General features: G+C 52.0%; 1 protein-coding gene across 2 annotated transcripts in view; it reads left to right on the top strand.

Moving 5' to 3' along the window:
* The first annotated feature begins 971 nt into the window (after positions 1-971).
* Positions 972-14,406, top strand: part of LOC116474419 (double C2-like domain-containing protein beta) — a 28,096-nt gene continuing 14,661 nt past the window's right edge. Inside the window, exons 1-2 of one of the 2 annotated variants that reach the window (XM_058445892.1) lie at positions 972-1,485; positions 3,151-3,503. In XM_058445892.1, the coding sequence (XP_058301875.1) occupies positions 1,195-1,485; positions 3,151-3,321 (462 nt within the window). In that variant the 5' untranslated portion in view covers positions 972-1,194 and the 3' untranslated portion in view covers positions 3,322-3,503. Of the gene's footprint in view, positions 1,486-3,150; positions 3,504-14,406 lie in introns of those variants that run through there. The other variant, XM_032162865.2, reaches the window with a different exon arrangement.

Genomic DNA, 14,406 nt, shown 5'->3' on the forward strand with positions numbered 1-14,406 from the left:
CCAGGGCTTTCTGGGGACAGACCTGTCCAAGCAGCAGCCATTCCCAACCGAGTTCTGGAAAGCCAGGCAACAGCTGGGGCCGGGCCCTCTGGGATTTGTTTAGTGACCCGATTATGTGGGAGGCCTGGAGTGGGTGGTTGGGTGGGGGGGTGGTACCAATGCAATGATGTCCAACCTCATTGCATCACTCACTTCCCAGGCCCTGCCCTCAACCCCTCCTGACCAGGCCCTGTCCTGGTTCTCAGCCACCCTGTCCCAGTGGGTGCTTCAGCCCACTCACTGACCAAGTGAGGGACTGACTCCAGGTTACAGAGTGCTGTGTTTATGTGACCTGAGAATACGTGTGCATAGACTGTGCCCTCAGTGTCCTTGTACAGTTGAGCATGTACATGTCCTGCCCGTGTGTAGGCAGCCTGTCCACACATGCCTAGGAGTGTGACTCCGTGTCCTGGTAGATGGGGAAGGAGGGAGTTGTGCCCAGGGTCCCCTGATTACTTCTATGGGTGCATGTTTGTGCATCTTGTTAGGGGTCCTTGGGGGTATGGAAGATTCTGCCCTGGGTGCCCTTGATCACGTGTGCGTGTGTGTGTGTGCGCGCGTGCATTGGGGGTGTACTGTGTTACAGCATCCTCAACCAACTCTGTATGTGTGCATATGTTTGTGTGTGTGTGTGTCCTACAGGTGTGAGCCAGTGGATGCTTCCACTACGTGTCTGCACACGTGTGCGTGCACTTGCATTGTCCTTGCACACCTGCGTGTGTCCCGTGAGAGCAAACGGAGCCCAGCACGTGCTGGCACCTGTAGGAACGTGTGAGTGAGTGTGCGTTCTGCAGGTCCCTGTCCTGCTGGCTCCCCGCTTGTCCCGAGGGAGTGCGCGCACGGGGTCCCAGGCCAGCGTGCCCGCCGGTGTGAGTGCGAGTGAGTGTGGCCCCACGCAGCTCTCTCCGCTCTGCGCTGCCTGGTCAACCCGCACACTCACCCTGCGTGGTTGCTGCCGGGTGACGAGGGCTGAGCCGGCCCCCTGCCTGCCCGCCCCTGACACTCCCTGGCGCTGGCCTTCGCGGAGGCCCCGCCGCGCCATGCCGGGCCTACTGAGCCCCGCGGCGGGGGTCGCTCCGGGCCAGGCCGTGCGGGGGCGGGGAGGCGCTGCCTGTATGACCCCCACGTCGGCGCGGGGAAAAGGCGACCATTTGCATGCAGGAGCATGTGGCCATCGACGTGTGCCCCGGCCCCATCCGCCCCATCCAGCACATCTCTGGCTACTTCCCGCACTTCCCGCGGGACCTGCCCCATGACGCCCCCGCGCGCCCAGCCACTGCCAGCGCCGGCCGCCGCCGCCCCTCTGACGGCGCCCGCGACCACGACAAGGATGCGGACCATCTCTTCGGAGCCCAAGGATCCAGCACAGGTCCTAGCCCTGCGCAGCCGCCCGCCAAGCCGCCAGAGGACAAGCCGGACGCCGAAGGCTACGAGCGGACGATTGCAGTAAGTTTCCAACTCGCCGACTTCGCGCCCCTCCACTGGCTCGGGCTTGGCAGTCCCCGGCTTCGGGGTCCCCTCGGTCCCTCCCCCTCGCGTCGTCGCGTTCTGCCTTGGCATAACCCCCCGCCGCGGGGCCGCAGACCCCCTCTCCGCGCCCTGCCCACCGGCCCCGACCCCTCCCCCGACCGGACCGGAGAGGTGGGAAGTTTGGGGGCACCCGCTGGGGGTGTCCCATTTCCGGGGCTGGGCTCCGGGGAGCCGGCGCGGCTCCCGCTCCCTGCCCGCCAGCCCTTTGGGAGCTCAGGCGCGGGCAGCCGCTTTTGTTCCCGGGAAGGGCGGAGCTGCGTCCGGGAGAGACACGCGTTGCAGCCGGCAGCGTAGTCGCTCCCCGCTGGCCGGCCGCTCCGGGAGGGCCCCGCAGCGGAGGGTCGGGGCTGGGGCGGGCTAGGGAGGGGGCCCAGGGCTGGGGCCGGTTCTGCCTCCCGGGTGGCGCGCGGGCCGAGGAACTAGGAGGACCTCCGGGCCGGGCCGCTTGTCCTTTGGAAAAACCTTGGCGGTTCCTCCTCTGGTGTCTGTGGAACCCGCCGCGGCGTTCTCCAGGGCCGCGGACCTTTGCCCACCGGTTGCGCCCGCTGCCCCGGGGCAGAAAGGACCCCCCTCCTCCCGGACCGAGTTCCGAGCCCCATGGAGCAGGCAAATGCCGGAGTCCCGGGGCCGAGGCCCGACCGGAGGGCGCTCCCGGACCTTTTCCCGTCCCCGAGGATGCATGTCCGGCCAGGGCCGGGACTGGCTGGGAAACCGAGGCCAGAAGAGGTCGCAATCCAGCGAGGAATCGGTTTGTGTGGGGTGGGGGTGGGATGGGAGACCCCTCCCCAACCCCACCAGTCCCAGCCCAGCTGTGGCCTCAGCCATGTCACTCAGAAAACCAGCGTCAAACCCCACCCTGCCCAGGATGTGGACCTTGCCTGGTGAGAGTTCTGCTCAGGCTTCCCCAGGGCCCCTCCACCGCGCAGCAGGGGTGTCTGCGCTGGGCCCGGGCACTCACCAGGGCCTGCAGGCTGCCAGCCTGGAGTTTCCCTAGCATCAAATGTGCCACCGGAAGCTGAAGATGGGGATGACCAGTGCCCCCCGGAGCGAAGACCCCCGCATCTCTCCAGGATGGGGGGTCTGCTTGGGGGTCCACTTAAGGGTGTATCCCTCAGGCACTGGAAGTGGGGATGGGAGGCCCCGAGTCATGGTGGCTCCCCCCAGTCCCCAGTTCTTTCTCTGTGTAAATCCAGCTTTGCAGGGACGGGGATGTGGTGCATTTCCCGGAAGAGCTGGGGTCCTGGGGCATGGGGAGCTGGGGCTGGGGTGTGGGGAGGGGCCCAGGGTGGCCAAGCTGAATGAAGCAGGACTGGCACAGGCCTCTGAAGGGCCTGGGGGAGGCTGGACGCCCCGGGGTGCACCCTTGCTTGTCCGCTCTTCTAAGGGTCAGTCTCAGTTTGCCCATCTGTAAATAGGGTTGATTGTCCCTGCTCTACGTGGCTGTTGTGAGCATTCAATGAGCACTGCCAGTCCTCGGAGACTCTTGGGTTTTTTTATTGTGCTAAGATATACAAATATAAATTTCCCATTTCAACTATTTCTTTTTGCTCCTTCACTCCCCACCCACCCACCCCTTTTTAGGGTACAGTTCAGTCATGCTCAGTACCTTCTACCTTCACACTGTGTGCAACCCATCTCCAGAAGTCTCTTCATCCTGCAAAATTGAAACTGGACCCATTAAACAACAGCTCCCCATTCGTCCTCCCCCGGCCCCTGGCAACCGCCATTCTGCTTCCTTCTCCATGGATGTGACTATTCTAGGAACCTCATATAAGTGCAATCACCCAGTATCTGTGCTTTTGTGTCTACCTTCTTTCAGTCAGCAGAATGTCTTCAGGCTTCATCCATACTGCAGCCCCTGTCAAAACTTCCTTTTTCAGGCTGAATGATACTTGAGAATCAAAATCTCGTCTCCTGAACACTTCACCAGCAACAGCATCTGAGAGGCCCAGGGAGGGGCAGGGCTGGGGTTTTGGGGAGAGGCTCTCCTCTCAAAGCCAGACCCCCTCCCATCTATCCGCTTAGTGCCAGCACCAGCCAGGGCCTCCTCTCATGGCTTACTCCTCCTGTCCCTCCCGTGGGACCTGCCCCTAAACCATGGGGTCAGTTTCTGTCTCTTGAGAACTCACTAGCTGGGGAGGGTCTATCCAAGAGCCCCCCTAACAGCTCCCTGACCTGGAATCAGCCTCCTGCCCTCCCCCTTCTGTGGACAGAGGTCAGACTCGTGGGAGAGCAGCCCCACAGAGGGCTGGGTGGAGGCACTGGTGCGAACCCCGGGTCAGGGCCAGGGAAGCCACCTGTTTGGGCACAGAAGCCGTTGGCAGCACAGTGACATGGCCTCAGGCAGTGCCCACTGGTCTTCTTGCTTCTGGCCAAATGTGTGGCTGTTCAGGGTGCTCAGGGACCTGCCAGGTGAAGGAGTGGAGAGGCGGCAGCAGAGGGCCCATCACAGTCCAGGGATCAGAAGGACAGAGGCATCACTCCGTCCCAGTGTGGCAGCGCCCCCAGCCTAGCCCTCACAGGTGTCTTGGGGTACAGAGGTGGGACAACCAGAGCCATCGGACAGACATGCCAAAACTTCTGGTAGCCCAAAGATACGCAAGTGAAATGTGTCAAGAGACAGGACCCAGTGAAAACATTTTGAGCTACAACAAACAAATGTATACGAATTGGGAGAATAAGACACAGTGGTCAGGGACCCCATGCACAGGGTGGGCCACCAGATTCCCAGAACTCTGCACTCCAGGCACGTGGTGGGCAAGGCAAGAGGCCAGGGTGAGGGAGTTGGGTTTGGAAGAGCAGCCATGTCACTGTGGGTGCACATGGGGCCACTGAGCCAGGCCCTGTCCCAGAGGCAGCCCCACAGTGCAGGGTACAGCTCACGTATGCCCACCTGACCTTGGCCACTTCTTTGGCATCTCACAGGGGCCTGGCATGCAGGGAAGGGGAGGAAAGGCTCTGCCTGCCAGGACCTGTGTCCACATCATCTCCCTCCCTCTCATTCCAGCCCTGGGAAGATGGGACTCTTACATCTTTGCCCTTTTTTTTTTTTTTTTAATTTTGAGAAACGGTTTCAGTCTGTTGTCCAGATTGGAGTGCAGTGGCACGATCATGGCTCACTGCAGCCTCTGCCTCCTGGGTTCAAGCAATCCTCCTCCCTTAGCCTCCCTAGTAGCTGGGACCACAGGCATGTGCCACCACACCCAGCTAATTTTTAAAATTTTTTAGAGACAGTGTCTCACTATGTTGCCCAGACTGGTCTTGAACTCCTGGGCTCATGGGGCTGGGATTACAGGTGTGAGCCACTGCGCCCAGCTGAGGTGCAGATGATGATAAAGCTGAGGCTTAGGGTGAAAAGTACTCATCCACTTCCTAGCTAGTGAATACAGGGGCTGAGCCCAGAAACCAAGCCAGCCAGACCCCCAAACTTCTGCCCTTTGCCAGTGGCAGAGAAGTAGGTGGTTGAGAGCCCCCCCTGCCCGGATCCCCCGGAGCTCTGCCAAACCAAGGTGGGGTCAGCCTGGGAGGGAGACTCAGCTTCCCCTTGGAGAGAGCCTCGTGTGAGCAGCCACGCTGCCTCCCTGACCTGGCTGGGTAGAGGCCTTGCGGTGCATCTTTGAATAATGTTCTGGGGTTACCGGCTGCACCCCACAGATGCCACAGCTGTGCTCCAGCCCAGAAGAAAACAAAATGCAGTTTTCAGAAACAAGAGCCTGCTGAGGTCAGCGAAGCCCCTATCTGCCCATCCTTCTGTGTGTCCCTGGGTCTGCGCGCTTGGCTGCGTTTTCTAAAGGAACCGAAGGCAGAGTGAGTGAGGGGTGCCGTCTTGTGGAGGAACCCTCTGTGGCCGATCAGCTTGTGTGACCTCTGTGGACTGACTGGGAGTTGTGACAAATGTGGCCAGAAATGGGGCCTGGTCTCGGACGGTGACCCGGGATTATGTGGATTGAGGGTCAGTGAGGGACGTGGCCTCTCAGGAGGCTGTGCTGGTAGGATGGGGGAGGGGAGCCAGGATGAGGGAAGGGCCTGACCAAAGCAGGGTGGGGAGGGAGGCTCAGAGGAAGGTGAGCCACCTGGCTTTCAGGATGATGAGGAGAGAAAGTCTGTCCTGAGAGGCCCCATGACAGCTGCCCTGGGCCAGGATGTTTGGGGGAGGGGAGATTGCACCGGCATTGAGCCGCCCTCCCTCTCTGTCTGGAGGTGTGGGGCCAGGGGCTTCTGTGACAGGGGCCATGAATGGACCCAGCCAGGAGACCCAGGGGACAAAGGCATCTGCTGGCCCAGGCACCTGCAGGGCCTGGCAACTCCGTCTCCCCGATTTCCCGTTCACACCCTTTGCTGTTCTCTACCCGGGACCTGAAGCCCATGGACCCACAATGGGCTGGCAGACCCCTGTGTCAAGCTGCACCTGCGGCCAGGAGCCAGGAATGTGAGGGAGTTTCACCCAGGCTTGCCCACCAGCTGTGCCCACCCACGGTGATGGGGCCTGGACTGGGCTGGGGGCACCCAGGGAGGCCCACAGCTGCCACTCCCCCTCAGAGCCCTAGCAAGCTGAGGAGACCTCAGCCACTCACCTCCATGCAGAGTGCCCAGTCTGTCCCACACCCAGGATGCCTTCAAGCGTTACCTACCTGCTGATCTGGGGAAACCCCTGGAGAATTTCCAGGCTGGCATTTTATAAGAAGCATTCTCAGCTGGAGGTTACTATGATGTGCAAACAAAGGACTGTGGTCAGATCACATTGGAAAACATTGTTAAACCAGTTTCTTTACTGTAGGACTTGCCAGAGCCTTTAATGTGCTGATGGGCTGTTCCTCGACTCTCAGTAAGGGGGGTGAAGTAGGCAGCGTGTGCCCAATGTATTTGACCACAGAATCCTCATTCTCATGAGAGATGGGCCAAGAGGCCGACCGCAAGTGCACTTAAGGCACCAACACAACAGGTGCATCTACAAGAGGAGAGAAAAAAAATGCTATTAAATAAAAGCATCAAGGTGACCTTGAGCCATGAAAAATCGTAACTTCTTAGACTTCCTTCCTTCTGTGCATCCTACACTTCAGTGTTGTTTTATTTTTAGTTTCATAGGGCAGAGTCTGAGTTGACTTGGGGACCTAAATGTGTATGCCTGGGGCCCACCGCAGTCCAGGAGGACCACCCCAGAAGGGAACATTGCGCCTTCTCTGGGGAAGGCAGGGCTGTAGGAGACACGGCAGTGCCCCACCACCTACTCCTGGGGAAGAAATGGCTCCTCACACCAGGCCTCGATGTCCTTATGCTGCAAGTGGAGCTCAGGGATGTGAGACAAGAGTGAGTGTAACCAGGGAAGTGTGCCCAACGCGGGAGCTCAGTGACCCCTAACTCGTGGGACTGGAGCCGGCAGGGCCTGTTGTAGGAAGTCCCCAGGACTCTCCCTAGTGTTTTATAAAGAGCAGTCTCCTTGTAGACAAGCTCCTGAAAGCAGTGCGAGAGAGGGATTCCTGTGTCCTTTCCACGGTGGGGAACCTGACGCTGCCACAGCGCTGGAATTGAAACCCCGGGCTGCCTGACCTCCAAACCTAGGCCAGGGTGGCGGGCATCAGACTGAGTCAGACACGGAGCTCAGAGTCGCTGGCACAGGAGGAAGGAGTGGTGGCAATATTCCAGCTCAGAGAGGCCACTGCACGAGCACGCCCGAGGCCAGGATGGGTTCCAGGCAGAGGGGAGAGTCCGCAAAGGCAGGGCATGCCCTGGGAAGGAGACTCCAGTTCCACGCCAGGTGTCCTGCAGAACCCACCCCAGGGCATCAGGGGCTGGAGCTGGGATCCTCCTTGGATGAGCCTCCTATGGCTGCTGCAGCAAATGACCACGAACTTAGAGGCTTAGAGCAACACACTTACTATCTCGCCGCTCTGCAGGTTAGAAGTCTAACAGTGGTCTCCCTGGGCTAGTGTCAAGGTGTCAGCAGGGCTGCATTCCTTCTGGAGCCTGGGGATCCCACCCATTTCCTGGCTCTTTCCAGCTTCTAGAGGCTGCCTACCCTCCTTGGCTGGTGGCCCATTCCTCCAACTTCACAGCCGGCCCAGTTGCATCTCCCTGGCCTTCGTCCTTGGTGACAACTCACTCTTCTCTTCTCTGTCCTTTCTTCTGCTTTTAAGAACCCTGTGACCACATTGGGCCACCCAGACAGTCTAGGATAATCTCCCTAATTAGTCAGCTAATTAACCACCTTAACTCCATCGGCAGCCTCAGTTCCCCCTGGCCATGTCAATAACATAGTCACAGCTTCGGAGATTAGGTCGTGGCCATCTCGGGGGCCATTGTTCTGTCTACCACACCCTTTGGTGCTAATAAGATCATTTTTTCCTTTCTCCAGGCAAATAAGCTTAGAACAAAAGCTCTCCGTAACACTCGGAACCACGTGAACAATACCCTCACTACAGGATCACTCATGATCCACAAGACCCTGCAGTGGGTGAGGGCCCTCGGCTACCTGCTCCCTCCCCAACCCCTACCCAGAGAAACTGATGCGGGTGCAGGGTCAAGTTCAGACCTCAAACCCAAGTCTCCCACTTTGGTCCCTTTCTCCTCCTGAGGGACCTGGAGGATGGAGTCTGCCCCTCCTCCTTCCCAGCATAAGCATCAGGTCAGCTGCGGTGGAGAAAAGGGTCCGTCATGCTTGGAAAAAAAAAAGCAAGCATTCCTCCTGGTTCTCACTCTGCCCTTCCCCTTCCCCTCTACTTCCTGGTTCACGCTGAGTACTCGGGGCCTCCAGGTGGTTGCTTATGGCATCTCGGCCCTACCACCACCACAGATGTCCCTTTCAGGAGGACTTGGGGGCAGTCCAGGGCCTTGTCTCTGGGGAGGCCTGTGCGGCTGGCTCCACACTGTGACCACAACTTTGTAGATCCCCCACGATGTATATTGGATTGTGCACATGTGCACACATTTGGAGCACGTGTAAGCGCACACTTGAGTGTATACCCATACACACATGTACACATATCATGAAAAAATCTGTAATGAAACATATCAAAAGCACTGTGATTATCTCCAGGTCGTAAGAGAATAGGTAATTTTTTCTTACATGTGTGTCTTGTTTTGTTTTTTCCAAATGTTCCACAATGGAGATTCATTACTTTTACAATATGGAAAAACAACAAATGTTATTTAGAAACCTAATCTATAATAGCTGTAATATTACAATAATTTAGTCTGGGCACAGTGCCTCACACCTGTCATCCCAGCAATTTGGGAGGCTAACGCAGGAGGATGGCTTGAGACCAGGAGTTTGAGACAAGCCTGGGCAACATAGCGAGTCCCCCATCTCTACAAAAAAAAAAAAAAAAAAAAAATCAGATTAAAAATTAAAATAAATAATTTAAACACTTTGATAAAAGAGAGTGAACACAAATTTGGGGAGTAGGCTACATGAAGGCTGGGAATCCACTGGGCTGAGGGGCCTTTTTCTTAACATCCCAAAATGGAACAACCAAACACGGCTTTAGAAACTCTTCCAGCATCTGCCAGCATGTGTGGCCTGTACTTCTCTGGAGAGGAAACCCACTGGCCCAGTTTGGAAAAGAATCTAGTATGAGACTATATCTGATTTATCTGTTTATTGAGACAGAGTCTCACTCTGTCACCCACGCTCGGTGCAGTGGCACAGTCTTAGCTCACTGCAGCCTTGACCTCCTGGACTGAAGCCATCCTCCCATCTCAGCCTTCCGAGTAGCTGGGACTACAGGCGTGTGCCACCATGCCCAGCTAATTTTTTAATTTTTCTTTTATAGAGATGGGTTCTTGCTATGTTGACCAGGCTGGTCTTGAACTCCTGGCTTCAAGCGATCCTCCCACCTTGGCCTCCCAAAGTGCTGGGATTACAGGTGTGAGCCACCACACCTGGCCTTATTTCAGATTCAGTACTGATTTTTTTTTAACTATTGTAAGTTTAGTATGTCATCATTTCAGAATACACTGCTTCTCAAAAGAATGAAGGCTACAACAGCCTGAGTGTCTGTTTTTCACGAATTCCCCAGATGATTCTGAAACACACCAGCTGGAGGCCCTCCACTGTGGCATGTTTGAAAGTAGTGGTTCTCAAACTTGTCTGCAACTAGAATCACTTGTGCAGCTTTTAAAACCCTCAGTGGCAAGACCATACTCCAGACCACAAAACTCAGGGGTGGGGTGAAGGGGGCTGTTCATCAGGAGTGTAAATGTCCCCAGGTGATTTTAATGAGCAGCCAGGTTTGAGAACCAGCGTCCTAATGGAAGCAACCTCATATCCAGGTGTTGTGCCTCCGGAGCCTGGGAAACAACTCTGGCAAAACCTTGCGTCTGAATAACTTTGTGTTCTCTGTCTCCATCTGGTGGTCATTCCACTACATTGCTATTATTTTCCTGTGCAACTTGGGATCTTGTACTTTTAAGAAAGTTTGCCAAAAGAATCAAAAAGAACCAAAAAGACTTGAAATTCCAAGAAATAAAAATGGCTACAAAACATACCGTTATAAAGAACAGAATGAGCTAAGAGTTATAAATGCATTTGAATAATGCATCTGAATCTTTTGCAGTACTTGGCAAATTAAAAAGCAGTCAATAAGTGCTACTTATTCCCATTATAATTAAACATAAGTTAGACCCCATCTTTTGGGTACCAGTGATTCATTTTGAATGAATGGCTTTAATTCAACTGAAAAACATATTTAGTCTTATTATACCTGGCATACTGTTGGCAGTGGTGAACAGACACAGTCTGCATGGTGAGAAAGAGATTGTGTGTGCATGCGTGTGTGTGTCTGTGTGTGTGTGTGTGTGAGAGAGAGATAGAGAGAGTGAGAGAGAGAGAGAGAGAGACAGAGAGAGAGAGAGATTATTATTTTAATAAAAAGACTGTTTGGGAGTATACCGCTCTATGAGTTTTGTAACCCCACCCAATCAGGATTCCGAACAGTGAGATTATTATTTTAATAAAAAGGCTATTTGGGGGTATACTGTTCTATGAGTTTTGTAGCCCCACCCCAATCAATGTTCCGAACAGTTTGATCACTCCCACAAAACTGCTTCATGCTCCCTGTCGTGGCATCCTTGCTTCACCCCAATCCCTGGCCACCAACCGATTTGCTTTTGTCCCTGTAGCTTTGCCTTTTCCATAATGTCATGTGTTCATACAATATGCAACCTTTTGAGAGTGGCTTCTTTAACTTACCAAAACTTCCTTCCTCCTGCTTGTTTTAGATTTATTTTGTCCTTTTTTTCTTTAGTTTATTAAAGCTGAGGTTTAGATTGTTGACTTGAGTCTTCCTTCTTTTCTAAAATAAGCATCGAATGCTATAAATTTCCATCTAAGCTCTTCTTTGGCTGCATCTACACATTTTGATTTATTGTGTGGGGGTTAAGATCCCGAGGACTGGAGACAGACAGACATCCTTTCGATCTGGACTCTGCCACTTGCTAGCCATGGGACTATCTTGTGACCTTGTGTCTCCTCTTTGTGGACCTCAAAACAAGTCTTTATTCAAAGCCCAGGGCCCTGCCTAATGTTAAGGCTTTAGATACATATTTTCAAATTGCCTCATGGGGGCCCTTTTAAAACATCAGAAACATTAGATTACTCATAGGATAGCTAAATTTGTAGTAATAAAGTATCTGCCTACATGCCTAATGGATTCAGTAATGCCACCTAATAGGAGTTTGTGTTATTTACAGCAGTCTCTACTTACATTTGAAAAGAGTAACACATCACTTATTAATTTTACAGACAATGTGTGGGTTACATATGGACTTGTGAATCTCATGCATTACCCGTGTTGTCCCCCAGATACATATAGTCACTGTGGGAACAAACACCACCCTGGGTACCTGGTGCTTGCTAGGGATTTTCATGGAGATTATGGCATTTAAACCTGAAATAGGGTCGGGCACGGTGGCTCATGCCTGTAATCCCAGCATTTTGGGAGGCTAAGGTGGGTGGACCACTTGAGCCCAGGAGTTCGAGACCAGGCTGGCCAACATGGTGAAACTCCATCTCTACCAAAAATACAAAAATTAGCTGGGTGTGGTGACGTATGCCTGTAATCCCAGCTACCCGGGAGGCTGAGGAATGAAAATCGCTTCAACTCAGGAGGCAGAGGTTGCAGTGAGCTGAGATCGCACCGCTGCACTCCAGCCTGGGCAACAGAGCTACACTCCATCTCAAAACAAAGCAAAACAAAACAAAAAAAGACAAGAAGAAAACCTAAAACAACTCTGCCGAATAATTGATATTATCACCACTTTATACACGTGGGAACAGGCTCCGAGGGGCTCAATAGATTTCCCAGAGTTCTACAGATAATAAGGGGCAGAGCCAAGATCCTGACCCTGATCTGTCTGTGTAGCATGAGAGAAATAGCCACTGTGGACTGTATTTGAAAATATTCACAGATGCTAGGTTAATGCTATATAAAGTATATTATACTTAACCTTTTATAACATATTTTTTCATTTAAATAATAATTGTGAATAGATACTTCTATCAACCTATAAATCTACCTACTTCATGCTTTTAAAGGACTGTGTCATACTCCATTAAATGAATTTACTGTAATCTATTTAACCAACATTCCTTGAGTGAACATTTTAATTGTTTGCAATTTTTTGTTCTTGCATGTAATGCTGAAATGAACTGGATCATATGCAAGTATTTTTGTACACCTCTAGAAGTGATTTTTTACAATTCCTAAGAGTGAGATGATAAAATTAGTTATAAACATTTACTAACACATATTACCAAATCAGGCAGCATAATAAAAGATCATCAAATTTTTATTCATTCACTTAGCAAATACTTACATCGTGCTTGTGCTGTGCTAGGTACTGTTCCTAGAGCTTGACTCCTCACGACATCCTGAGATGAGAACTTTAATGACTCTGTTTCATACATGAGAAGACTGTGGCTCAGAGAGGCAAAGTAGTTTGGCAGAAGTTAGACAGAAAGTAGCTGGTTTGGAAACCAGGGTCTGCAGCGCCCAGGCACTTGATGACTATGTTGTCCTTCCTGATTTATTAAGGCTTTATTCCCAGAATTACTCACATCCTAAAGAATAAATCTTATTTGATAGGAGAATCAAATGAGATTTTAAGTGGGAAAATATCTCATTAATGTTAACATTATACGTTTTTAAATAAGATTTTATTATTTTTCTAGCAAAAAGCTTATAAACTATATCGTTTTATTTTTTTAAAAAAGGAAACTATAAACCCAATATTTTAAGAAACGATTTCATTCACTTAACACTTTTGAGCTGAGTCTCTCCTCTCATCAGTTCTCTGTGAGCAGAAAAGAGGGAGGCTTAGGGGATTAGGGGTTATGGTCACTGGGAATTGCAACAGAAACCTGTCAGAGCTCCTAGAACCTAGAAGAGTTAGCCATAGTAAATTGGTTGGTGTATATCCTTATAGAACTTTTATTTTGTAAGGGTGTGTGCAAACTAGTTATTATGTTACGTCTTACATACATTTATAACCTTCCTTTTTATACCTAATGTATATTTTTCCATGACCTTGAATGCACATTTATAACTGTTTTTTTAGGTTTTAAGGCATTTTATTGCTAAGTTCCACCTCCTAGATTTGGGAAGGAATCTAAAAAACACATATTTGGTATGTTCTGTGTGCTCTGGCCAGTCACACACATTATTCTATTTAACCTTCTGATGACCTAGGTATCTTCACACTCTCTTGTAGAGAGTCACTCCCAGCCGTCATGTGACTCATCTAAGACCATGTTGCTACAGGTGGCTTGAAATCCAGGTTGGCTGAACTTCCAACTACATTCTCTTTGTTGTGCACTGTCCAAAAGTAGGGAGAGTTTCCTGCCTCTGGAATTCTCTATGTACAGGTGCCACCAGTTGTTTTCTTTGTGCACAGAAGAAAGTAAAACCCAGAGGCCACCATTAGTGATGGAGATGCATTGTCAGGAGAGAACAGAAGATGGATAGAAGTTCACAGAGCTCTCATTTCTTCCATATGGGCTTGTACCATATGAAAATGGTTTCATAAGCATCTGGTAACAGTGTATTCAGCCACAAGAGGGAGAACAAATTGGAGCTGGAGATCCTTCTCATGCCTCACCGTACTTTTGACTTCCCGAAAGAGAGGATTCGAGTGGCTCGTTTTGGCATCTTGCAGTATAGTGTATTTCCACTGGGCAGGGAGTCGCAGTCTCTGTTATGCTCAGGCTGGCCACAGTGGCTTTCCTGGATACGTCTTCATCCTGGTTCAATCCTGGGGCGGGGGAGCAGGGTTGCCCGCACCTGACTAGCAGAGCCAGACTGGGGCAGGTCCTCGGCCCACTGTGGTGATGAAAAGTGCTCAAATCATCAAAGAGTAAAAATTCCACACCAAAACTCACACTTTCCACAGTAGTCATGTGGATTTCTCCTCCTAGCCTGAGGGCATTTCTCGGGTGCTCCTTTCTGTGTATGATTCTTCACCTCCAGGACAGCCCAGCTCCAGCACACTCAGGACAGGCGTTGTCTGATTCTGCCTGACATGCTCCAGGCTTAGGAAACTGGCTCCTGCGAGCCTGGGCTGCCACCCCTCTCCCTGGCTCTGGGTTCCAACCCTGGCTTCCTGGGTTGCTTGTAGCACGGGATGGAGTTAATGGTCAGCCTGGGAGTTGGAACTTCCAAATTGTGTTAGCCTTTAAAACATCAGTGTCAGCCAGGAACTCAGAAGAGATAAAGACCCCAGATTGCCAAAAGCCCCTTCTCTTAAAGGGATGAGTCAAGGGCTTTCTTCCTTTCCCACATCCCAGGCAGATTCATCTCTACCCTATTCCCAGAATAAACAGAGTCCCATTAGGTTTTCATGCCT

The sequence above is a fragment of the Hylobates moloch genome, unplaced genomic scaffold (genome assembly GCF_009828535.3).
Source record: "Hylobates moloch isolate HMO894 unplaced genomic scaffold, HMol_V3 SCAFFOLD_10, whole genome shotgun sequence".
In the NCBI taxonomy this organism is placed as follows: Eukaryota; Metazoa; Chordata; class Mammalia; order Primates; family Hylobatidae; genus Hylobates; species Hylobates moloch.